The sequence below is a fragment of the Lepidothrix coronata genome, unplaced genomic scaffold (genome assembly GCF_001604755.1).
Source record: "Lepidothrix coronata isolate B3197 unplaced genomic scaffold, Lepidothrix_coronata-1.0 Scaffold118, whole genome shotgun sequence".
Classification (NCBI taxonomy): domain Eukaryota; kingdom Metazoa; phylum Chordata; class Aves; order Passeriformes; family Pipridae; genus Lepidothrix; species Lepidothrix coronata.
This window is the reverse complement of record NW_016690298.1, coordinates 2381751-2406765: the sequence shown is the minus strand read 5'-3', so window position 1 is coordinate 2406765 and position 25015 is coordinate 2381751. Positions and strand designations below refer to the sequence as shown.

The 25015-nt window shown below is 44.5% G+C and overlaps 1 protein-coding gene across 14 annotated transcripts in view; it reads right to left on the bottom strand.

Annotated features, from left to right (window-relative positions):
• Positions 1-25015, bottom strand: part of BIN1 (bridging integrator 1) — a 94462-nt gene that overhangs the window by 28828 nt on the left and 40619 nt on the right. For 3 of the 14 annotated variants that reach the window (XM_017825355.1, XM_017825357.1, XM_017825363.1), the window contains exons 3-11: positions 22190-22244; positions 21671-21765; positions 19718-19813; positions 15046-15153; positions 12345-12437; positions 7017-7102; positions 5602-5677; positions 3507-3589; positions 797-841 (exon numbers count right to left, since the gene is read on the bottom strand). In XM_017825355.1, the coding sequence (XP_017680844.1) occupies positions 797-841; positions 3507-3589; positions 5602-5677; positions 7017-7102; positions 12345-12437; positions 15046-15153; positions 19718-19813; positions 21671-21765; positions 22190-22244 (737 nt within the window). Of the gene's footprint in view, positions 1-790; positions 842-3506; positions 3590-5601; positions 5678-7016; positions 7103-12344; positions 12438-15045; positions 15154-19717; positions 19814-21670; positions 21766-22189; positions 22245-25015 lie in introns of all 14 variants that reach the window. The other 11 variants (XM_017825356.1, XM_017825361.1, XM_017825364.1 and 8 more) reach the window with 5 other exon arrangements.

Sequence of the window (25015 nt, the reverse complement as noted above, 5' to 3'; positions counted from 1 at the left end):
GGAGTACCAACACAATGAATAAAAATAAATGAAAATTAGAGGAATTATGCAGCAATTCCCACTTTGCTCCAGAGCATGTTTTTGTCAGTCCTCAACTTATGGTAACTCTAGGCATTGTAGCAATCCAGTTAATCAATGCCATCACTGTCTTGAAAGGCAAGATGCAGGCATTAGTCTTTATACAAGACAACAGACTTCCTTTTCCTTCAGCTCTGCACAAAATTTTAAATGGATAGAGCAAGACAGTGAGGATCCTCAAGAACAGAGCAAGTAAGGAGCAAAGCTAGAAGTGTCCTTCTCCCACCTCATCATCCTTCCAAACGCAACAGGTAGATAGGACAGGACTTCTGAGTGTGAAAGACCTGTTTATTGGTCCTCCCTGGCCAGGAAGGAAATGAGAATACAGCATTTCAGACTTGTTCAAATGGGCAAACCCAATAGTTAAAGCTAGAAGTGTTAAAAACCTAAAATTGATCATATGTCCCATGGAAAACACAGCACTGCATTTTCCATCACATAAAACCAACTGGACAGACAATGCCTGAGTTTTCACACTGCCTTCTTAGATAGGAAAAGAAGCAAGGATTCAAATCAGGCACACAAGCAGTTAATGGGATTATCCAGACACAGAGATCTCAGCAGGACCCAGCAGGCGATGAACACATCATATCATGCAAAGAATCCCTCTCCCACCACAGGGTTAACACGTGCCAGGCTGTTAGAGTCCAGCAACAGCCTCTCCAGTTTTAGGAACTAAATCAAACACGTATCGAAATGCTGCTCTCCATACCGGTACCTGCTCATCTTTTTCCTCAGCCTGGCGAACAGTTTAGTTTTCTTTCTGTTGAGGATGGCACGCAAATCACTTCAGTTACAGGATGGCACAGTTAAACCAGGAAGCTTCCATGCACCCATTTATGTGGTGCCACAAAACTCATTGTAATTAAGATAACAGGATCTCCTCTCTCTCTCACACACACACAAACACACACTTCTCTTCATTCCTAGAAAGCTATGGCCTGGTTTGGAGAAAGTGGGAGAAGGGTTTTTATGCCTGTGAAAGATCTATATACATGTAAGCAAACTAGAATTTTTCCTGCACTTTGGAACATGGGGCCATGGTGCACATGGAGAAGAAAAAGGAAATTGTATAGACCACTAGAGTCCTGTAAAAGCCCTTTTTTTCACAGCTGCTCACTTTTCACTGTGAATATTGCTGCAAAAGAAACAAGTTCCCCATTCTCCTTTACTTATGTGATCTGCACAGTCTTGTACATGGAACTTAATCATCAGCTTTCCTACCATGTCTTTTTCCAGTTTGTCCAATCCAATACTAGGATAACGCTACTGATCTCCTAGCTCTTCTAGGCATCTGAGCCCTGAATGTTCAAACTCTTTCAGAAGCAAATCCCAAACCCGTGCCTGAGGTTCCCAGAAATACACCAGCTGCTCTGTGCTACTGTGCTACACTGCCAGCATCAGATTCATCAACCACAGTAGTATTTCTGTAAGGCCTCACACAAATGTCATAATGATATGTAGAGATAATTGCCTCTCTTCTCACACCTCCTCATTCATTTCCTGCCATTGTATCAATCTCCAATCCTTTTCCCAGTAGAAAAGGGTTAGGGAAGCATCTGCTCCTACTGTAGACCACAATAAGCTATTTCCTCCCACACACTTTCACTCCAGCCTTGTGCCACAATGAGAGGCCAGATGTGCAGCAGAGACAGAAGTGCCTCACAGCATTTCCTGGTCACTGCAAAACATATTTACTACCTTGGCAAACCTTTGCTACATCCTCCTACAACACCCTGCCCCACTGCACTCAGGAGGAAGAGAGTTGCTCTGGGGCAGGTCTGGCATCTCAGCCAAGATGCAGCAAGATGAAGCTGCAGCACTCAGATTGCTCCCCACACAGGGACCTCTGCACGTGCTCTCAGTTTTGGCTTTTAGGGCCATGTGGTCTCATAGCCAGACAAAGAGCACAGAACTGCAGCTGAGATACCCATTACAGTCCAAGATGAAGGCAGCAGTCTGTGGGGGCAGGAATTGTGAGAACAGGTAATTTGTTCATTGAAAGCTCTTTTGGGCCAGAAACTTCATGCACAACAGCAATGAACATCTCTGGGCCAGACTGTCATTGCAGCCTGCAATTAGTTTGTCAAGGAAGAAAGAAAGGAGGAGGAAGGAGCTGGACAAAGCGATGGCTATAGCCTTTATCTGTCCTGTTACCTCATCCTCCTCCAAGGACCCTGGAGGATGTTACTAACAGAGACAATGCAGCCCACAGCAGCAAGAGGATGGGCACCACAGCCTCCACACAAGGTTTCAGTCTGGTTGAGTTGGGGTGATCAACATGCTAACTTGGGAAGAAGACATCATTTTCACAAGCAGCACTTCCACTAGCATCTCTGAAATCTGGTGTCAGCAATCCAAAATTCAGGGGCCAAATTCAACTCAAACTTCCTTGTTCTTTAGAGCCGGCAAACACCACACACACTGGAGGAAGAAGGCACACAAGTCATCTCTGCATGACTGCAACAGAAGGTTAAACTGGGAGGAGCAACAAGGGAGCACAGAGGTCTCAACAGCTGATCTACTCCTTCTGAATCAATGCACTGAGACCACAGCTTGCCCTTACTTCATGCTGACTTCACCTCCTCCCTCCATCAATACACCAATTGAGGACTTGGGCTGTGCTCCTGATTGCCCAGCACGTGGGATTAGCAGCAGCTGGAAGCCGGAGCCTAACACTATTTCATCACTCACACACTTGGATGAGAGCCAGTCAGTCTAATCTAGAGCCCAACCTCTCCCTCCCTTCTCAGTGCTAGAGAATGTGCAGACTTGCACTTAACCATACAGGATAGGACCCAGCTGAAGAAACAAAACTAAAGGCCCAAAGGACACTCACTACTTGCATACACGCAGATTGAAAGTTCTCTGAGGTCAGGAGGCCTCATATTAGTGACGCTGCAACTCCTTCCTCAACACACAGAAAAGGAAATCCACTTCATCTGGGTATATAAGATGGGCATAAGGCTTTGGTAAAATGGTGATTCCAAGTTTGGAGGGCCAAAGAGGAGGCTGGGGAACTAAATAGGCTCTTGGTGCTCAAGCTGTAGGTACATAGTGGAAGCTTTTGAGAGAAAGAACAGGACAGGTGCTGGGCAACTGGACCCAGAAGGAAGAACAGCTCAGTAGCACATGTCAGTGCATGAAATTAGACTTTAAAAAAGCAGAGCTGAGAATCAGTTGCCTACATATCAGCACTTAGTGAAAGTTTAGGCCTCCAGATGCTAACCTAGAAAGGTAACAGGTATTGTATTGTGTCAGCCAGCGCCAAGTGCAATCTTGGACATGTTCTAGGAAGTCTCAGGAGGGCACTGGCAGGTAATCAAATCACTTCCAACTGAAAACATGGAGGTTTCAACATCACTAGGCAGAGACACCCCTGTCCCTCCTCCCCTGCTGAGGGAAACACACTACCCACAGTTACTGACCTGGGCTGTGCTTTAACAGGGAAGGCATTGCCTGAGTACTGCTTGTCTAGACCCAGCAGGACATCATGAAGATTTTGGTTCAACTGCAAAATACAAAAACAAAAGAAAGGAAAAGAATGAGAAAAGAGCACGAGTGCCAGAAGAGAGTCTGGGCTGGCCTGCACAGACTGACGAAACATAGGCTTGTGCCCAGATACGCACACATATTCAGCTATCCCAAGAGAGAACAGCCCTAAATCTGTTTCCACTTCTCTGTGGGGTATGAAATGCTATTGAACATTCCCATGTTCCTCATAGGAATGCTCTTTCTTCCTTACAGATCACCCTTTTAGCTTCTCTATCACTTGGCCCTGCCGCTGTGCTGCCTGGTGCCACTGCAGAAGCAGGGTGAGTGTTTATCTAAGGGTCTGTGTGCTGGAACTGAAGCTTCACTCTGGATTTGTAGCCAAAAGCTGTTCCTCAGACCTGCTTATCAAATCTATGGCCATTTCAGCTGTGGAGTCAAAGGCAACTAGACTTCAAGTCAACAAGCTTTAACTTCACAGTCTGCCTGGGCCATCTAGGTTTAGGCAGCACCTAGATATCTTTGCAGAAATTAGGGGTTAAACGCTCCCTGGCACCAAAGGCTGCAACAGTCACTTCAGACACTCCTACTCTGAAACAGCCAATCCATAAATAAGATGAGACACCAGATTTAACAGTGGTAGGAGGAGGGATCCCATGTAATCAGTGTCGGAGGCATTTTGCAGGCAACAACAGCAGTTAATTGGATGTTGTAGCAGTAACAAGAAACAGATGGTTTTTATGGAACAAAGCAAAAGCTCTGGTCTCATACAAAACTCCTCAAGAAAGAAAAATCTTGACATCATACAAGAAGAGCATTCCTGTCTAACAAGCACCTTCCCCATGTTTTGTTGAATGTAAGTTAACAGTAACAAACTGATAATTATAACAACCCTCCCTATTCTTAACAGTTCATCCCTCAGTGGAGAAGAGCAGGCTATTAATTGGAAAAGACCCCATAAAATGTCAGCAGGGCTCAAAATTGATGCATTACACCAAGTCAGAAGGCCCCTGACTGTTGGGAATTGAAGGACTATAATGTTTCCTGTTGCTTAGCAGCTGCCTTGTTGTCAGGATGACATTGGGGAGTGGAGGGAATATAAGGGTTTTCCAGCTGGGCTCTCAGTCCCTCCTCAAGATTAGTGCAACATTTACAGAGGGCGTGCAACTCCTAGAAGCAGCATACAGACCTAAGGAATTCAGGAGTCTTCTCTAGCTTTTAATTGAAAGAACAAGAACGTATTTGTAAATTATACTGGCAATGGAAGACTTTCCCACAGACTGGTCTGGAGGTCTCCTCTGGGTACTGGCACAGAGCACCAGGATCCAGCTTGCCACCACCAGCTTACAACACTGCTTACTGCTGTGATTCCCAACTCATGACAAATTAGTAGCCCATATAAGGGCCATGCTAAGTACTCAAATGCCTTCTTCTGGGTCACAGGGCAGGAAAGAAACCAAAGCAGAGAGGTACTGCAGGGAAGTGCCTTCTTGAGGGACTGGAGTGAGGCAGGTCTCAGTCTTTAGCCAACTTGCAGACTGGCAGATTTCCTGCTGTTTTCAACCCCACAGCTAGGCTGGATGAGGGTACACAGCAACCTGCTACCAGGCAGCAGAGGAGGAGGAAAACAGATACCACGCTGAATGTGCCCAGGTTATAGGTTACGGATCCATAATGGAGACGAACGAAAAAATGTAGCAAGAGAGAGATCTGAGAATGGCTTCTCTTTCCTCTGTGGATCTGCAAAGGAGCGCTGTCAAGTGACACGAACTCCCCACTGCTGCATGGCCCTGCAGTCTCTTCCCTGTACTCCATCTCTTTACATTACTATGTCAGACAGCCTTTGTCCAATGAAAAAAACTATGGGTTTATATTTTTCTCTGATTCAGGGCTGTTTTTTCCTGACAGTTTTTTGGTTGTTTTTTTGTTTTGTTTTTTGGGTTCTTTTTTTGGTGGTGGTGGTGGTGGTTGTTGTTGTTTTTTACTAGCAGCGAAGAGAGGATAAATAGGATAAGCTGTCAGTTGCCTTACCTTGCTCATTTCTTTATGGAAGTTCTCTTCTAGGCCTGCTATACTCTGGAATGTGTTGACATAGAAACCAACACGACTGCCAAATGAAAAACAAGACAGAAGAACTTAATGGACACAATGCTCTCCCTACACTTTTCAATTCTGCCCCTTCTGCTACGTTTCACCCACCATTCCCATTTAAATTGAACTCTGTCAGGTCTGGTACATGTGGAAAGAGAAGGGTGGCAGGGGAGTGTGAAGGGGGTGATGGAACAAAGGCTAGGTACGGGGCAAACATATCCAAAGGGAGAAGGAGACCAGCGATATGATCTGAATTTGTGCTGGCTAAAGGGAGAGGGAGGTGCAGGGCAGGGAGGAAAGAAAATAAAAATATGAAAGAAGGGGAAAAAAAGGTGCCTGAATAGGAAGATGGAAAAAGGATGGAGGCTGTGATGCAGACAGAGTGTTGGGAGAGCTGGGGGAACTAGCAGGATGATAGATATCAATTCCCTCTGAAGTCCCTCAGCAACAGGGGAAGCAAAAAAGCATGAACTGTTTGCTTCAGAGGCAGGAAGAGTACGAAAGCACAGGATAGACACAGCAAGCAATAGGGAAGCAGAAGGATCAGCTGAACAGCAGGAGTCTGTGAACAAACTGTGGCACCCTAAAATCTCAGCAGCCTACTGTCACCCACTTGCCTCTAGCCAGCCTGCCAGCAGCCAACAGAGAGTGCTCTACCAGCACTCAGCTGAAGGAACAACAGCAGGAGCGAGATGGTCACCAAGGCCAGTAGCATCATGGTTCTGCACACAGAAACACCCAGATGCCTGTATCCCTCCCAGCTCCTTTCTCAGTCAGGCCTGCAGGCTGCTTTGAGCAAGGACACCTACCCCGGGCTGGACAGAAGGCAGACATCAGCACTTCACTTTCCCACCCTGCTGCCACCCACTCTCCATTCCCCACAGACCAGCACTGCCAACCCAGACATGACTGCTGCATTCAAAAATAAGAAACTGGGACACTTCTAGGAAGATTTTGACTGCTTTCCACTGTGCCCTCCCCATAAATCAGCCTCTGCTGCCCTACAGGTCATCCTTCAAGCTAAATGTCAGTCTTTTTCTTTCACCTCCCTTTTCATCACCACAGTATGGCAAATCCACGGTCTCTCAAGTGTTCCAGTAAAGTTGGGCAGAGTTGGTAGGGCAAAAGGATTAACTGGACAAACAGAGAAACACAGTTTCTCCCTGTGGTAGAACTGTATTTTTCAAGAAAATCATGAAGCAAAGCCCAAAAAGCACAGGGTGAATCTGGCTGGGGGGAAAATCCTAGGACAGACTGAGATGATCCAGAAAAGAAGAGCCCACACCCCGTCCGCACCAAGAGCTTGGCTATTCACTTCCTTCCAACCAGCCCTCGGGAAAACTTCCAGCACTCACCTATTCCATAGTGAAGGCAGTTCCTCCTGCAGATCAACATTCATCTCTTCAAACACCTTCTGAGCCTTTACTAACTCTTCTTCAGCCTTAATAACAGAGATGGGAGATTGTCAGCTCCAGTACAGACAAGTATCCTGCAAGGCTGAGACAACTGTGACTCTTTTGACTTCTTTGGGAGACCAGGCAAAATTCTGGCATGAGGTAATCAGCATCCCAAGTGAGTCTCCCAGGAACCAGGGTTGCATCATAGGTGACCTGATGCCCCTTCATCATGAATGTGTTACTCTCAGGCTTTCTCTCAATGGCTTTCCCCATTTGTATACTCAGAAAGTAATTCAAACAACAACTAATGTGTTTTAAGTTCTATAAATTTCCCTAGCTTCAAAAACTGAATGGAGTTGGTCAAGCAGTTCAGCCTTGAGCTTGGATATAGATGAAGGTAATAGGGCCTCTGTTCCTTGCCAGGTCCCAGAAAGAGTTGAAATCCATTCCAAATGGCATTAGAGAAGAATCTTCCCATGTGTGGACTCTTTATGCTCAGCTAACGTCATGCCAAAGCCCCGTCTCTTCCGAGGAAGGGAGAAGGTCTGCATCCTTGGCTGATACAGCTCTCCCACAAAGCTGATTGGAGAAGCAAGGAGAGTATGCAAAGCATGAGTTGTGCCAGCAGGAGGCCAGGCTGCAGGGCTTGAGCAGGACATCTTGGTTTCAGTGGTCTCACACAAGCACAACCCCTGGCTGGCTGTCAGCCACCAACACCAAAAGCAGTATGCCTCGTACAGGACCTCTTTCTTCCAGCTGAGAGTCTAAATTTGACCTGTTCATTGCACCTAGACACTGACAGATCCCAACACTGATGGATGAATTCTGTCAGGTTTCACTGACAAAAAGGACGATCCTCATTGTTCCTGACAGCAGGCACCAGCAACAAGCCCATTCCCCTTCCTACATTTGTCCCAGGTAATTTCTTCCTCTTTTCAGTGCCCTGACTTAAAACTCAAAGTTTTCTAAATAAAATTTTATTCTGTTTTTATTCTGTAATCTACAACAACACAGCATTCTCCCATAACCCTGTGCAGTGGGTTACAGGATGGAAAAATCCCTGCATGAGCAACTTGACAACACATCTTTATCAGTAAGGTCAGCACAAGTGCCTATACATGCGACAGCAGCAGGAATGTCACAACACCACAGGCCTCTGCAAAGAGTTCACAAGCCACAGGAACTGGATCTCCCTACGAGCCTGCAGTCAGATTTCTACCCCTTCTAGAAATCAAGTTTTATCTTCTTTGTGCCAGCTTAATTAAAGAAATCCAGCTTACTGCTCCTTAGTGATGCATACACACAACAATAGGATTGATGGGCAAAAGGGCTTAAAAATATTTTGCAGTTCAGAATCCTGTTCCTCACAGAATTGTGTAGGATTCTTACACTCTGTTTCTCTCCTGACTTATGAGCAGGCCACAGAAGCTCCTACTTTCCATCTAGCTCCAACTGTAAGCGAGTTGTTCATTGCTGCCCAAGGAAAGGCTAAGGCTTTGTACTCAAGATCACAGGAGAAAGTTTACTCCAGAGAAAGACACAACTGGTAAGTATTCAAAAGTTAAGTAGACTTTGTGAGGAACAGACAGGGGGAGAAGGGGTCATGATGCTTCCACCCAGAAACCCCTGTTTCGCTGCTACACTCACTGAAAAACTTAACATTTCAAGAGTTTGCACAAAACCACCAAAAACCCTTTTAAACAGAGACACAGTTTACGCTGAATCAGAAACAATGATCACAAAGACTCATTCTGCCTTAAAATACCTCTATGAATGAATACTTCTAATGTAACCATTTTAAAGGAAATAAAAAACCCAGTCCATCCCTTTGGCTTTACCTTATTCTAATTTCCAAACTATAATGGAACCAGAATCAACCCAGGAGATGTGGTAGCTGGGAGATGAGGCACCATTGAATGCTGTTAGTTTTACAGATATGGTGAATAGTAATAACATTCTTTCCCTCTCTCGTTTACCTGTTTATAAGGTCAAAGAACCTAGAAAGCAATGTGTGAATATTGTGACATCCCGAGGCAAAGGCAAAATCAGCAACAGGCAACGTTCACTCTAGAGTAGTTGTAGGAATCAGGGATCCATCCAGTGCCTGTGGCTCAGCTACTGCTCTTATTCCCAGGTCTAGTACTGAATTAATTCTTCAGTCCTTTATTAGTCCAGGGATTTTCTCACCAGTGGGATTTACTTTGCTTGGAAGCAGGAGTCCTGGCACTTGACAGCCCTCACTGGTTCCAGCTAGAGCCGAAGACAGAGACAACCTGGTCACAAGGCCTGCTAGAGGACAAGCCTGCTCATGAAGTAAGGTGGGGAAAGGCAGACACAGGTTTCAGAGCAGAGCCCATTGCTACCATAGCCGTGCATTTTCTGTTTCAGCTACCACCCTTGCCAACCTGATGGAAGACTGAGGCCAGAACGAGGTAATGCCCAGGTCCACAAAATACAATCTCAGAAAATCTTTCTCTCCTCTCCCTGCCTGAAGGGGGAAGGTTTGAGCAGAAGCTGGACAACACAAATGCTTTCCTGACCTTTCACCTAGCCAAGGCTCAGAGTGCCAAGCACCACCAGTTCAGTTGTGATGGAGGGCAGGGGAGGAATTATTCCACAGTTTCTCTTATTACCATGCATGTCAGCTCTCATGAGTGTCTGGCTATGTCCAGCCTGGTGATTTCAGACCATCTGGTGACCATTCCTCTTCAGAGACTATGCTGTGAACTGTGGTAATTAAGCACTGCTCAGTAAATAGTTTAGATATCCATGAGGCAGGATTAAGGAGGAGAGCTGGGAGCCTCCCTAGCCCCACAAATCTCAGCCAGACTCAGCTCTCAGAAGGGCAGCACAGCCCAGGACTCAACTTACTGACTTTCTCCTACAGAGAGAGATATTTTTCTGTTATCATTGCAGCACCAAGGATGTTGCTTTTTAGATTCAGCATGTCAATGGAGCTTAGTCAAAAGGCAAGAATTTGCTGTTCTAAGCCATTTCCCCCTTTGTTTCAAAAAGCACAGTCACTAAAATTTGTAAGTGGGAGCATGCAATAGCAACTCCCCCAGGAGACTTCACAAAAAAACCCCACTGTTGTTTTTGTTAGTATCTGCTAAAGTCCTAAAGAGCCAGTGGTATGCACACTGGAGGGAGGGACTTTGCTTCACAGTAGAAATAACAGATCTCACTGACCCCATTTTAGCACAGAGGTTGTAAAATTATCGGGCAAGAAGAGACAGCAACACAGCTGCTGGTAAAAGGAAAGACTTTTTTTTTTAGTCTTAACATTCTGAAGCTTCTCAATAAATGGAGTATCATCAGCCCTCCCAGTTTTATCAAGAGCTTAATGAGATTTAGGGCTGTCATTAACACCTTCAGTCTTGAAGTCACGCAAATGTAAAAACTGCCTGCTCGTGTTTGGGAAGGCAAGCTGGAAAAACCTACAGGTTCAGAATACAAGCTAACCTTCTTTATTGAGGAGGTTTTTTGTGTTTTTTGTTTGGTTTGGTTTTGGGTTTTGTTTGGGCGTTTTTTGTTAGTTTCCAATAAAAATAAAAATTAAAATAAAGAGGAAAAAAAACCACAACCCTGAATACTCACACAAGTAGAAACAAAAAATTAAGGTGGGCAATAATATTACTTAGCTCAAGAATGAAAGCGGAAAAATCTTCGAGGACTTAAATTGATTTGAGAGTATCTGTGGTCACTGAAAATATTAAAGCTGTGTATTAGGAGATTAACACCCCCACACCACAGTGGGTGGAAAGATTACACAGTCCCTTGCATATGCTTTAGGACAAAGTCACATACAGTGAAATTTTCAGATGACTCTTGGTACCCTGTCTAAGATCTGAGTGCATGGATGAGGGGGCACTTGTAGGTACTGGGCAATCTGTGAGTAGTGGCATTACTCTCACTAACTCCAGCCAGTCTGAGAAGACAGAAAATGCCCAAGAGCTGTTTTATTTATATATTTATTTGTGGCTTGAGAAACTTCCCATACCTGCTTTCTAGTCCTCCAGAAATACCACCAGTCAAACAGACCAATCAAGAATCACAACTGTGCAGACAGATCCCAGCTGGGCCAGCAGAGGCACGGGAAAAGCCCCTGGCAGCTTGCCATCTCTCCTCCCTTCAATCAAGAATGAATACATATTTCCTCCCTTTGCTCTACATCTTAAGCAGGGTTGTTAACAGCTCTTCTTCCTCCAGGCTTTACTGACATGGTAATCTAGTTTTTTCCCTGATCTGCAGTCATAAACTGACTGTGAAAAACCCAGGTGCTTCTTAAGGTGAGAACAATTCAGTGTTTCTAAACTGAATTAATTCACTGACAAGGAATGTGAAGACATAGGAACATTCAAATGAGAACAGATGAGCTCACCAGGAACTTGTGAGCAGGTAACTGGCACTCTCCCAGTCTGGGTAATGATTTACCATCCCTTGCTCATTGAAAGCCTCTATTCACTGACTTCCGTCAACTCCCTCTTATCCCTGAAAGTGTTACAAGGGAAACACTGAGGGAGATTTCATCAGGAAATCACACTTCTATGCAAGTACGATTGAAATTTTATTTGCTGCAGTTCCTCTGAGCTGCTCTCATGTCCCTCAAAACACTATAACTTAAATTCTGACAGATGATGCGACGATGACCTCAACCTAGAACTGTTCAAATACATCACATAGGGTGCAACTTGCCTGATCTGGGCCCACCTCTTCTCCTACAGATTTTGAAACCCTGGATCTGGAAATGGCTCTTTTAAACCACAAGAGCCAGGACAGTGCCCATTTGGGAAACCTGGACTTTACCACAGGAGAATGTTGCAACCTAACTCAGCAGCCACAGAAATTGTAATGTTATTTCTTTCCAACTTTATTGAACAACATGACTGCATAAGTCAATTTTCCGGTGTTTCCTCTTTTTCTTTTTTTGAAACAGTAACAATAAAAATTGACTGCTTCTCTTAGAGGAAAAAGAAAGCAATAATTGGATGAACTGTACTGCATCATCCTCTGTCTCAGCATTATTCCATAGCCTTTCTTCCTCCACATTTCATTTTAGGGGGAGGAAACAGTAGTCCAGTATTAACACACCTGACTAGAAATCAATCAGGCAGGCACAGATTCATTCACTGGTCAGCAACTTCCATGTGTCCGTGTGGCTCAGGAGCACCAAGGACATGTAACAGAGGAGACTAGAGTGAACGTTGCCTGGAGATTACTTGCATGGTACAATCTAGAGCCCAAAATAGCGCATGCAGGGTTAGAGCCAGGTAGATCAGCAGTCACCTGATTTCGGAGCAGATTAGTTTGTGCAACGAGGTGAGCTTGTAGCTTCCCTTGACACCACTGAGGCGCAGCTTTCTCAAGCAGCGAAACAGGCTGGGGGGAGGGAGCATGTTTGAGTGAAAAAAAGAACAAAAATAAACAGAGAACAAGAGAGACACAAACATATATCTTTTAGGATAAAAAAATTAAAATCACAACAGAGAGTGTATTTAGAGGCTGGGCCAAACCAGTATCACCAAAGCGAGAGAAAAAAACAAACATCCTGGGACCGATCAGTTATGAATCCTTTGAAGCATGCCAAGTTTAGCAGTAATTAATGCTCCCGTGTGGGCTGGATACTGCAGACCAGCCAGGCAGCTGTAAGAGCAACAAATACAGTTGTTAGTGACCTAGCACACAGACAACCCTACTCCAAGGCATGGCTGTGAAGTTGGAGCTCCTTAAAGAGAGGTCAGGATTAATTAACCATCATTATTATTTGCATGCAACAGCTGAAAGTCCATAGTGCTCTATTTTAATGGCAGGATGTAAGTTTAGCAATAAGAGGCAGGGGTCCTGGGTGGGAAAAGAACATCCATATATTAGAAAAGAGAGACCATATAGTGCCAAAAAGTATCGTATTGCTATTTTTGTTACTATACTATGAAACCTCAATCAAGTCAGTTCCCACTTGTATGCTGTGTCAGAAACATGATTTCTCTTTCCTAGGGGCCTGTCATCATATTCCAAAGAAATTTACAATGGAACAACCCTGCTTCAAAGGTCACACAACAAAACTGCAGGCACAGGAACAGAGAGGTGAACTACCTACACCAGCCAAGTGCACGCTGAGCCCCGGCTGTTGCCCACAGCCCGACAGAGCTGCACGACTGCAAATGTCAGACCACAGGCTGGATTGTGAAAACTGCTCACTTGGGAAGACCATACATACATAACTCTCTGGGACTTAGTGCTCCTATCTTTGCAGGATCAGGACAGTGCAACGTGTCACATATTATCCTGTGCATGAGCTTATGGCCCAAAGCACAGAGATCTGATCTGATCCAGTGCACATTTTGGCTCACAAGAAGAGTCCAATCAAGTACTAAGAGACTCTTGCACAGGATGAATCAGGAACAGAGCACCAACTCCTAAATCTCAAGAACTCCACTCTTCAAACTGCACTTTTTTTCATACTTGTTTTATCAACTTAGGTGAGCTTTGGGGGCAACAGCGAGTGCAGCAATGATGAAGGCAGCCAGCCTCTAGTGCAGAGCACCAGGTACCAACCTGAGTGGATCAATTCCTACAAAAACCATTTCCACTGCAGCAAAGATCTCACAGGCATGCACCAATAAAAATAACACACCCCATGGAAATTCTGGTCTTACTCACAAATGCAGTGAATTAGTGCTTTGAACTGAAGGCACAACCAGCTGGGCCTCATGCCTTGCATACAGAACGAAGACTTGCTTTGCCACACAAATGATACAAAGACACCTGGGCCATCAACCTCTCTCCCATTTTGTCTGTCAAGGTTAATCACAGTGCATGCACTGGGTGTGTAAATGATTGAAGAACTGCATCTTAACAATAAAAGTATTGTGGCCATTAGATGCACATCTTTCACTCGGGGAGAGATGCATCTTAATTTCTTCCATGCAGGAAATACACCAGCATCTCTCACGTAAGCCCATATTCCCCCTACCAGAAATAACTCTAAGCAAAGGATGACAACTCTTGTCAGCCTGTAAAAGATACAAATCTTTCCTGCACTGCTTCTACCCTGAAGAGTCCCAATGTGCCATGGCCCACACTGAAGAGAATTAAAGATGTCTCCCCAGCACTGGACTATTCTGTTGTGTCAAAAACTGTCCTGTGGAGTGAAGCACATGGATTCAAATAACTTGGGGTACAGGAGTAATCCACAGCTCATTTTCTGGGCAGTATTCAAACCATGTACCTACTCTAGAACAAAGTTAGCACTACGATTTTTTTTCAGCTTCATTAAAAAAAAAAAGTAAACTTTATTTTTAATTAAAATAAATTTCATTAAAAATAAAATCCTTCACTCGAGTGTTGGGCATGCTCTGCAGTAAACCCTGGATCAAGCTATTCACAGGCATGAAAGAAACATGACAGCCATATTTATTATCCAGTAATTGTGACCAACAGACAACATAACACATTCAACAACTGTGCATAGAGTGCACTTCCATCAACAAACTTGAAATTCACACTCCTAAGGGTCTCTGTCCTAGGATATCAGAGGACTTCACAAACACAATCCACCTCAAGCAACACTCAAACACTACTCTAAGATGGGGAGAGAGTCCCAAGAAGCAGGCAAACTGGAAAATTTTTCAGGGGCATTGCAAGGTTTTGCTTCCCCAAGAGATGCATAGGCTTTTGAGCCAGAGGTTACTGGTCCTGTAGCATGGGAGTAAGCACATGCATTTAGCCACCAAGAGATGCAGACTGATGATGGTGGGTCTGAACCAACCCAGCAGAGGCTATCCTGTCTTCTAGGAGAACTAAACAAATGAGAAGGAAATACCTAGCAAAACCTCACCAGTTCACAACACCGCAATGATCTTAAAGGTCCTTTCCAATGTAATTGATTCCATGAAAACACAGTGAAGAGCTACAGGCGCACTTAAAAGCTGCTCAGTAAGCAAACGCAAAATGATAGGATGGCTGCATATCCTCCTGTTTGCTTTACCTTTGCAATTTTGGTTTCATCCTTCTTCTTTGCAGTTTGCAGGGCTTCAAAGTGGTGTCTGGCACTGTCATAATCCACAAGCTTCCTTCCTCGCTTTGCTATACGAGACTAAAAAAGAAGGAGAAAAGAGTCATGCCAATCTTCTCCAGCAGCCAAAATTGCAAAACCTCTCAGGAAAACAACCCTCCTCTTCACCCAATTTTCAGAGCACCCCATGCTCTGCCCACACAAGGACACTCACTGGATCCTCCATACAGGCTGCCCAGAGAAGTGGCCATGGGAGCCACCTGTGACAACCACCACTCTAGAGGGAGCTCCTCAGGAGGCAAGCAGACAAAGCCAGGGAAGGTAAAGGGATCCAACCAACAGGTCCCACCTCTGGCTGACATTAATGTTTTCAGAACTGTAGCTCCATTGTTTCCTAAGCCCCACTGCTTCATCATTTTCAGGGCTTCATGGGGGCTGCAGCCAGTCTCTAACCAGTTCACTAGTTTGTGTGGAAGCTTACAAGTATAAGTTCAACAAAAGAAGGCATTTTCATTGTGAGCACAGCAAAAGCATTCATCCATATGCTCAGGATATGCCTAGGACAGCCCTTTGGACCTTGTGACAGGAGCTGCAGACAGAAGTGACTGCAGCCACGGGCAGTGGTCTGCTGTCAGTCACTACTGAGCAAGGGCAGTGTGAGGGAAAACCTGCAGCACTGTATAACCAATAGGCAAGACACACCAAAGCTGTAACAAACACAAGGGTTTGTTGTGAGACTGTGTACCAGACTCAGACTCAGGAATGGAGTCCTGAGAAATCCATGGTTGTGAATCCAGGATAGAAAGGCAGACCTTTGGCATGATCCTCTCTTACCCTTCATCATCTGAGGTGCCTCAGGCTCTCTCCTCCAGCAGAGATGCACTATTTTGAGGCTCTGGTCCACTGGGCTGCCCTCTTTCAGGAATTATCCATCCCCTCAGACCCTTGCCTCCCACACTATCTGCAAACACCCCAGACTATCTGGGTTGGAGCACAGGTCTTCCCAGCCTGACCCTAACCCCCAGCAGCTCAGAGAGTCTGGACAAGCGTCTGTGATCCGCAGTCTAGAGACAGGCTGGAGAACAGAGTGAAAAGGCATGGCAAAGAGCCAGGAAGGCTTCTAATTAACCACATCACCCAGGGACATAGAAAGTGCAGAATGAGGAATCAGCATTTGGATTTACTCGCAAAAGCAGAATCCCCCTCTCTACTGCGCTTGGCAGGGAGGTAGGGTTTCGTCTCCCCAGGCTCCCGCAGATAAGCTGCAAAACTGCACTCAGGGCTGATCTCTCTGCCAGACCAGCTGGGACCAGTTCGCACGTCTCCCACACATGCTCCTATGAACTTCCAGCAAATGCTGGTGCAGCTCTGTGTGAGTCACAGCAGATCTGCAGGATCTCAGCCACACACACACCCAAACTGATTTCTAAATGTTCAGCTAAATCGGAGAGGAATCACGAAGAAGCTGAGCCACCCCACAACTGAGGTCACTATAAGATATCTCCCAGACATCATGTTGCCAGCCAGGAGACAGGGTATTGCAGGGGGCTCCAGCAGAATGACAATCTCTGAGATGCTAGTTAATGTATCTTGTGAACGCACCAGATAAAACACATGGCCCAATCTGGGATTTGAGGAATGATTTTTCCCCCAGGTCAGACTGGTAGAGATAGCTGGAATTTTCCCCACCTCTGACAAAACAAACAGCCACTTCCAAGTTTTTCTGCTACCCCACCAGGCAGTTTGATTCAATGTCACCCATCTCTCAAACAAGGTCACTCCTCCCTGTTTTTGCAGCTCCTGATCTTCTAACACCCACCCTCATGTTTCCAGTAGAGTACATGGAAATGCTGCAAAGTACAAATACAGTGTGTGTGAGCCCTCCTGGAGTAACCACTGTCCACACTGTCCACACCACTGTCCACACCACTGTTCACGCCACTGTCCACACCACTGTCCACACCTATTACTGCCTGCGATGGCAGTAATAGGATTTAGCCCAGTCTTGGAAGACTACAGGAATTCCTTGTATGGCTCTAGGACAACTGAAGGTACCCACCACTAAATGCATGTAATAGCTGAACTCCAAGAGAGTTTACTACTTTGCAACAAATCCATCTTAATTTGAGCCTCCTAAAAAAAAAAAAAAAAAAAGAGAGAAAAAAGGAGAAAGAAAAACAAAGCCAAACCACACCCTCCTTTACTGATTTCATTTTAAACCTAGTAGGACACCAGTTTCAGTGCAAGACAGAAAATTACAAACTCCACAGCTATTCAGAACTTGGGTGACAGTTTATCTTCCCTGGGCTCACTGCAGAGACTTATATTCTTATTGCACATTCTGCAAAATCAACAAAAAAACTCACTCAGAAATATTAAAGATTATGCAAGAATCCTACTCTAAGAGGTACAGACAGTGACCTGCAAAAAAAGATAAAGTACTTTTTGTATTCCCTTTTGCCAAGTTAGAGAAAATAGATAGGCTTTGTTCAGGGGTGAACAACCAACATTGGACAAATTATTCTCTTTAACATACAAAATCCCTTGCTAAAGCAATACTATGTTTTCACATTCCTGCTGTGCATCCCTTTGCAAGTCCAAAAAATTCAAGGGAATTTTTCCAACCCCTCAAATGAAGACAAATTCAGAATAAGTTAGCATTTAACAAAAAATAATGCGTGCATGATCTAACTCATCACATATTTTGAAATAATAGAAAACAGGCCTTCACATAACTAAAATAAAATCATCTTCTCTCTAAAAATCATCTTTTGTTATCACAATAATGTCAGAATTCCAGGAAAAACAGAAAATTTTATTTTGTGGAAAACAAAAACCAGAAAACTATTACCACAACAACAAAAAGCAACTCAAATATTGTGTAAACTACATAAGACTGGGTGTTTTTTTCTGCCAACCTCAAGAACTCTAATTCCTTCTGTGAAGCCAAACTACACATCTGTACAAGCGTAGAAACCTTCAACAACTGCATTTCTAGGAGTTTCTACCAGTTGAAGAAAATATACTTGATCTGAACACTTCTCAGTGCTCTGGAGTAAGGAACATGATACATCCAGGTGAATGACCAATAAAAACATACTGACTTTTTTAAATCCATATCACTGGAAGTCCATTTGAAAGAAATAGCCAACTCTTGTGAAATATATCCATATTTTATTATAAGAACCAACATAAAACCAAGTTCTCACTCATTTCAGGAAGGGAAGCAGAGGTGAGTAGCGCTCCCTTTAAAACATTACTCGAATTGTGCATAAAGTTGCTTTTAGGCAATAATATAAATTTTTCCTCTTTTAGAGCATCATCTGAAGACTGAGAAAGAATGTTAGTAACAAACACCTTTGTGGCCCATTCAGAAGTCACAAAGTATCCATGGGAATTCAGTACCTAACAGCTTGAGTTTTGGTGGAATTTGGGTGGTCCCGAGTCTTGTGCTCCTCTTAAAATCCCACTGTAAAAGCTCAGCAGGACCCCATCAGATTTAAGAAATGATGAAGATACTCAACATGGGAAACATGACACTATGAGGTGACCCAGTGCACAGCCAATGACGCTAGTAAAATGTGATTTGGACCAAAACAGTGCCAAAGTCTGAGCCTACAGCAAGCACCAAATAAACCCTCCTGCTTAGGAAGCAGTGCACAAAGCTCTGCAGTGCTAACTGAGGCACACGGCATCACCCTACATGGAGTGATCAGCTCTACAGCCTGCAGTGGGTGGAAAGCAGCAGCAAGCCTCTTCGCCCTTCCCCACTTCAGACGTCCAGGGTCAGAAGAGGCTGAAAAATGAAGCAAAAACAAGGAGTCCCAGGAGACAAGGACACTGCTGTTCAGGGCTCATTTTACAAGCCTGTGACCTGCCCCCCTTTGATACAGCACAATCCTCCTGAAGCAACAAATATTGACAAAAGTTTTAGGAGACATGTGGTGGAGAAAGGGTTGTTTTCACTGGAAAGTATCCAAGCTGATACTTCCATATGGTGATATCATTACTAGTGCTTCCATATGGCGAAGACATTTCCTGCACAATCCTGAAAACGAATGGAGAGGAGAGAACTGTAGGGGAAGGGAAGGTCACAGGACTTCATTCAAACCCAGGTCCTTGGATACGATCTCTCCCAAAAAGATATCCAGCATTCCCCTTTCCCTGAAAAAAGCTGTTTATACACACAGCAGGACTTCAAGGACTCACAGAAATCTGCCTTCCACACCAGTCTCTACTTGTAAAGTACATTTTCCACCAACTTCTTCCTCAATGTTTTTGTGCTTACAAGGAAGTTAAAAGACAAAAGGACTAAAAAGAGAGATTGAGAATTTCTGAGCTATTGCTGACACTGCCCCCCTGCATTCTGATGCAATGAGGAATTTGATGGATCCTCCTGTTTCACACTTATGTTTTCTCTTCAGCATCTTTCCCCTGGATTCTTCACTCTCATTTTAAGCCCAAAAGTAGAACAAAACATTTTCACATAATCCAGAGCTGCAAGCATCTTGGCTGCTCTCAAAGAAAACCTTGGAGCAGCATAGCACACACATCCTCCTAAAGAAGATGGAGATGCAAGAAATTGATCTTTTGAGGTTTTATCTGCTGTTAATCTCTAGATGAAAAGATTTAAAAAGAATCTTACTTTGATATCTGGAAATTGGCCAAGGTATGTATCCATGGTCAGAAGTGCTTGATCCACCAGCTTCTGATGGAAATCTGTCCATAGGAGATCATTATTCTGAAAAACAAAAGTAATGAGCTAACTATTAAGAACACAAGGCTCCACATTTCTATTTTTTCTCTGTGAATGCTACAGCCAACAATCTTAGTTCCCCAGAGCTCTTAAGAAATAGCAATTTCTTTGAAAAACTAAGGAACAGAGAAGTTAGTTGAAAACAGAGATCTTGGCAGAAATCTACAAAGCCTGATGCTGCTAATTCAGGTGACCTCTCCAAGAACAAAGTGCCTTTGAAGACCTGTCTTTTCTCCTGCAATGTTAGATCAAGTCCTTACAATGGAAGGGAAGATGAATGTCAGGCTGGCTTTACCTCCTTCTCCCTGCAGCCACAAAAATGGGACACCTGACACCTCGAGGCACCATTTTCTGCTTTTCATTACAAAACAGCTTTCTGGAGGATCATGAACAATAACAGAAAGCTATTCTAGCAGTCTTCAGCCCTCACACCACCTGCATCCACAGCCCAACAGAGGTCACAGCCAAGACTTGTATCCTGAACTGTGCACATTTTATCCTTGACCTGATCTCAGGCACAGTAATTTGCTATCAACACTTTGAATTAGGTGTAAATCATCCCTCTCTCCTGTTTTTTCACTTGAACAATGGGTTTTGGCTAAAACATTCAGGAAAAACTACCACTTTATGGTTTTTATTTGGCAGGAATAACACTTCTCTCTCACCTGTCTTTTCACAAGAGGAATATAAACAAGGCATTAAAGGGGGAGGTGGAGGGTTAGAAATATTCCTGCAGACTCAAAGAGTAGCTACACTGAGTTCTCAGGACTCCTGCTCCCTTTGACCTCTCTGGCTCAAATTTTCTGAAGGGTCAGTCTTCCAGGAGGCACCACAGCAGCTCAGGAAGGAACAAGGCCAACAGAGAATGTGAAGCCAAACCAGCTGAAATGCAACTCCATTATTTACTGCAAGAGTACTTCCTAATGCAAAGTTTCCATGCTAATGCAAGAATTGACCTGGAAATGTTCAGGTTTTGTTTGATTTATCTGCTTTGAAGTCATTATTTCCTGGGCAAGATGCAGATGTTACTTCAGGTGAGATCTTCTGCAGGGAAAAGAAGGGGAAGGAAAGAATCTTTCTCCTGCTCTCTTGTCTATTCCTTCACCACTGCTCTGATGCCACAGACAGCAAATAAGCCCAATCCTGCAGCTTCATGGCAAATGGATCCACAGAGCTGAACTGCCACAGCTGCTGCTCAGCAGAACAGCTGAGTAAAATAGCAGAGGGTGCCTGCCTCCAGCTGGACCCACCACATGCACATGCCAAGGGGGATCCAAGCTGTCAAATGTCAGGTTGTGCCCTAAGCTCCACAAAACACACCTGGGCAATTTGGATGAGCATCACCTCACCAAGGGATGAGAAGAACAGCAGGTTGGGGTGACACATGGCTCAGCCAAACAAGGAAGCAACTGAAATAAGGCAGCTGGTGGTACTGCCATGACTGAGAGGTTGTTGCAGCTACGCAATGGCTACACCATGCTGTGGCCACAGATTTATCTTCTTCTGTCTCTTGCACAGAGCATAAGCAATACATCCAGTTAACCCTATTGACTCTTTTGTCATCCTCTGTCCCTGTTTAGCCACTTTTAGCAGAACAAACAGCTTTTGGGCATAAGCATACCACTCTGTGTAGCATAAAAACATCTGGGGACAGTGTCCTACACAGACAACAATACAGGCCATATCTTTTCAGCCTTCCTTTCTTCCCAATGCTGAGTTTGTCTCCAGTTCTTCTGCAAAATCACATGCCTGAAGAAATCTGGTGCACAGACATGGCTTTCAAAACTCATCTCTACTGACAGAGCAAGTTTGGACATTCCCACATCCTGGACAAAGTCTTACCTCTGCTATTTTATTTGTGTCATCTCTTCCAGGCCAATCTGGCTCATAAACTTCCTGCAAACACTCTGTCAGCTTCTTGGAGGCCTCGTGCATAGCTAGGAAAGAAGAGGGAAGGGACTTTTCAGAAAAAGAAGAAAAGTATACATTCCTCACAGTTTAACCCTCACCCTGAGGAATGGAGACACAGGAGACTTACTAAATGTCTGACCCTTGATAACACAGAGACAGAAGGTAACCAGAGGGAGAAAGGAATGAAGGATGCAGTTGCATCAAACCCTTTGTGCTCGTCCTCCCCTAGCAGAACATAATAAAATCTATCTACTAAGATAGCACCAAGTTTGGCACAACCCCATTCCATCCCAGCTGGTCCTGAAGGATTCAAAAAAATCCATCGCCAGACAAGGCTGACCTTTCCTACAACTCACACCTGAGGAACATCAGGAACGGGGTGGCTGCAGAAACCTCACTGTGTAGGTAAGCACTAGAGGGGAAACAATCCTCTGCTTATGCAGACCTTACCTTTCACGGAGGCCAAGTAAGTTCGGAGGTCCTTCTGCAGCCTTGTGCCTTCGGACTGTGAACATAAGGGGAAGATCATCAGTTATTCTCTCATATAAAGACAGCGTAAGAAAGAGGAGTCAAGGATTTCTAATTAAAGAAAACTGATCTTGCAGATGGGCTATACCCCAGTCCCATGACCACATGAAACACAAATGTTAACAGGAAGACCACACAGTCCTCTGACTTGGCAAGCCCACAACCAGAGGCCTGCAGGCATGTTTGGCCAACAATACAACAAGGTACTGAGTAACCTCATGTGGGCAAATCTGTGATTTACTCTTCCCAGCAGAGCCAGCTTTAGTGTCTTGGTTTCATACAGAGAACTAGAAAGTGTTCTGAGGGCAACAACTAGTTTATGTGCCAAGGGCTAGTGGGTCCATGCAACAAATGGAACTGAAGGGAGTCTGTAGGATACAGAAGAGAGATGCAATTGATTTAATTTGTACTGGTTTTGAAGCAGTTTAGCTCACTACTTTTTCCTGCCACACTGAAAAACAAAACCCCTGTGTGCAAAGTGGTTACAAGGGACGTGTGACCAACCCAAACATCGTGTCTGAATTGTTCTGGGCAGCAGGACTTGCAAATACAGTTAATCATCTTTAGCTTTACTGTGGAAGTGGCCTGCCAGCAGCAGATCTCACTCACTAGAAAACAAAGGATTAAAACCAGAAGCTAGGCTGAATTTTAACAGTTTGAGCCTTCAGATGACACAGCTGAGTGTAGCACAAGAACTCAGATTAGAAAGGGTCACAGAGACTTTTACATCAAGTTGATTCAGGCACGCACACATACATGAAGTCCTTATACAACTGCTGTCCTGCACTAGGACAAGCATAGTCAGGCTCACCTCCCCTCCACCTTGCCATATGTCATCAACAGTGGGGCAAAGAAGTACTCCCAAACCCAGACAGTAACATTATAGACAGAAATTAAGAGAAAAGCAAGGCTTGAGAAGTTGACTAATACCACCACAGAGCATGTCAGCAAGGGAAGTAGTAAACATGGAGGACACCTGTGCAGGCAACCTATGGACTATGCAAGAAGTACAGAAAAGAGTTTGAGAGACACAGATCTCTGTTATAAAAGGGTTTCTCTTAACCTGAGGATCTCACTGGATCCTCACTATCCCCCCAAATTATCTGTAAAAACAAGAATGCAGAAAAGCGATCACTTCACCTCAGAGTCTGCAGTCTTTTCCTCCTCTTTCCCAGTTCGTGTCCCATTGGAAGGGCCCCCAGCATAATGAATTTTGACAGCTGAAGACAAGTCCAGAGATGGGAAGCTCACAGGACATCTCCAATAGCTGCCTAAGAGCTACCGTCTCCAAGAGCAGATGTTTCCCATCAGTCCTCCCCACCACTCAGGCACCTCTTGTCTCAACTGAGGTCATGCTGTCATCCTTTGTGCTCTCAGTGCAGCTGCACTCTCCAAGCAGAGGCTAAATCTGCCCAGCTGTTAAAGTGGCAGCGATAGCACAGCTTTGTGGGGAAATCCATCTGCTTCCAACAGAATGGCCCAATTTGTTTTCCATGCCTCGAAAGTTCTGGACGAGTTCATTGGATGGTTTACTGCCATCAACAAAGGAAATGAGGGATGAGAAAGAGCTGGCCAGTTTTACAAACGAAAGTCTCCTAGTCTGGAGAAGCAGTGGGAACCAACACAAACTGAGTGCAAGAGGAGAGGAATTACGATCACATTTGCTGTAAAAGTCCTAGAAGTTCTTAAAACACAGAGCAAATAAATGTTGAGCTGTTTGCTGACTTAAGGTGAATGTGGAAACCTGGGCACATCAAGACTTTCCTAATAATGCAATCAGAAAGAGATGCCAGAGTAATCGAAGAGCACACACACAGAGGGCCATCAGGGAGGCCAAGCCGAACAGCGGCAGTTTAATCAAGCTGTAACATGTGTTTGCTTGTTCCCAATGCAGGAAGCAGGAAAGTCTTGAGGAAAGCAGTGCCATCTGCCTAGAATTGGTTCATGCTAGAAATCATAGACTGAAACTGGCAAGATATGTCAGAACATAAGAAAAAAATGGCACAGAAGAAAATATGCAAAGTCCCTCCAATGGATACATTATCATCCTATAGCTGTATCATTTTTCAGAATGACTAAATTTGAGCATGCAACTTGGAGGTTATCAGAAACTAATCAGCAGGGAAGATCCTCTGCAGAACTTGCCCACTACACACTCAGGCACTGCAATGTCTAGAGCTGTAACATTCAAAACTACAGCATCTGAAAACAGAAGCCACCTCTAAAATTGTGTCCATACTTGCCCAAGTCCTGCCACAGAAGCAAATGACACAAGCCAAACTCAGAACTCTTTCAGTCTCAATACTCAGTGCCAAAGCCACGGGGACAGACGTATCCTCTGAGTGGAAAACCAGTATCACATTTAAACGTCAAATCAAGATTTTTAGATAGATCATCTGAAAAATCTACAAGTCAGGACCTGAAAACTGGAACATGCAATTGCAGCAATGCACAACTAGCCTTCTGTGTTCTCCAGGCATCCTCAACACCATTTGTCTTGCCACAGTGTACAGTCAGCCAGTATGTGATGTTGCATTTTATAACTGCGGTGGTCTTTCTCAGTCACCTCTTGCTGATGTTTAAAGTCAGACTTACAGCTGATCTCTGTGGCTGTGGGGTTACCTAAGTCTCTTAAAAGTACTAAGCCTGCCAGTTGAGAGTGAGCAGACTTTACAGCCTCTAAGATCTGCAAGCAGAATGATTTCTGAAGAGAAACCCATATTCAGAGTTTTTCCCAGCTCCCCTGGG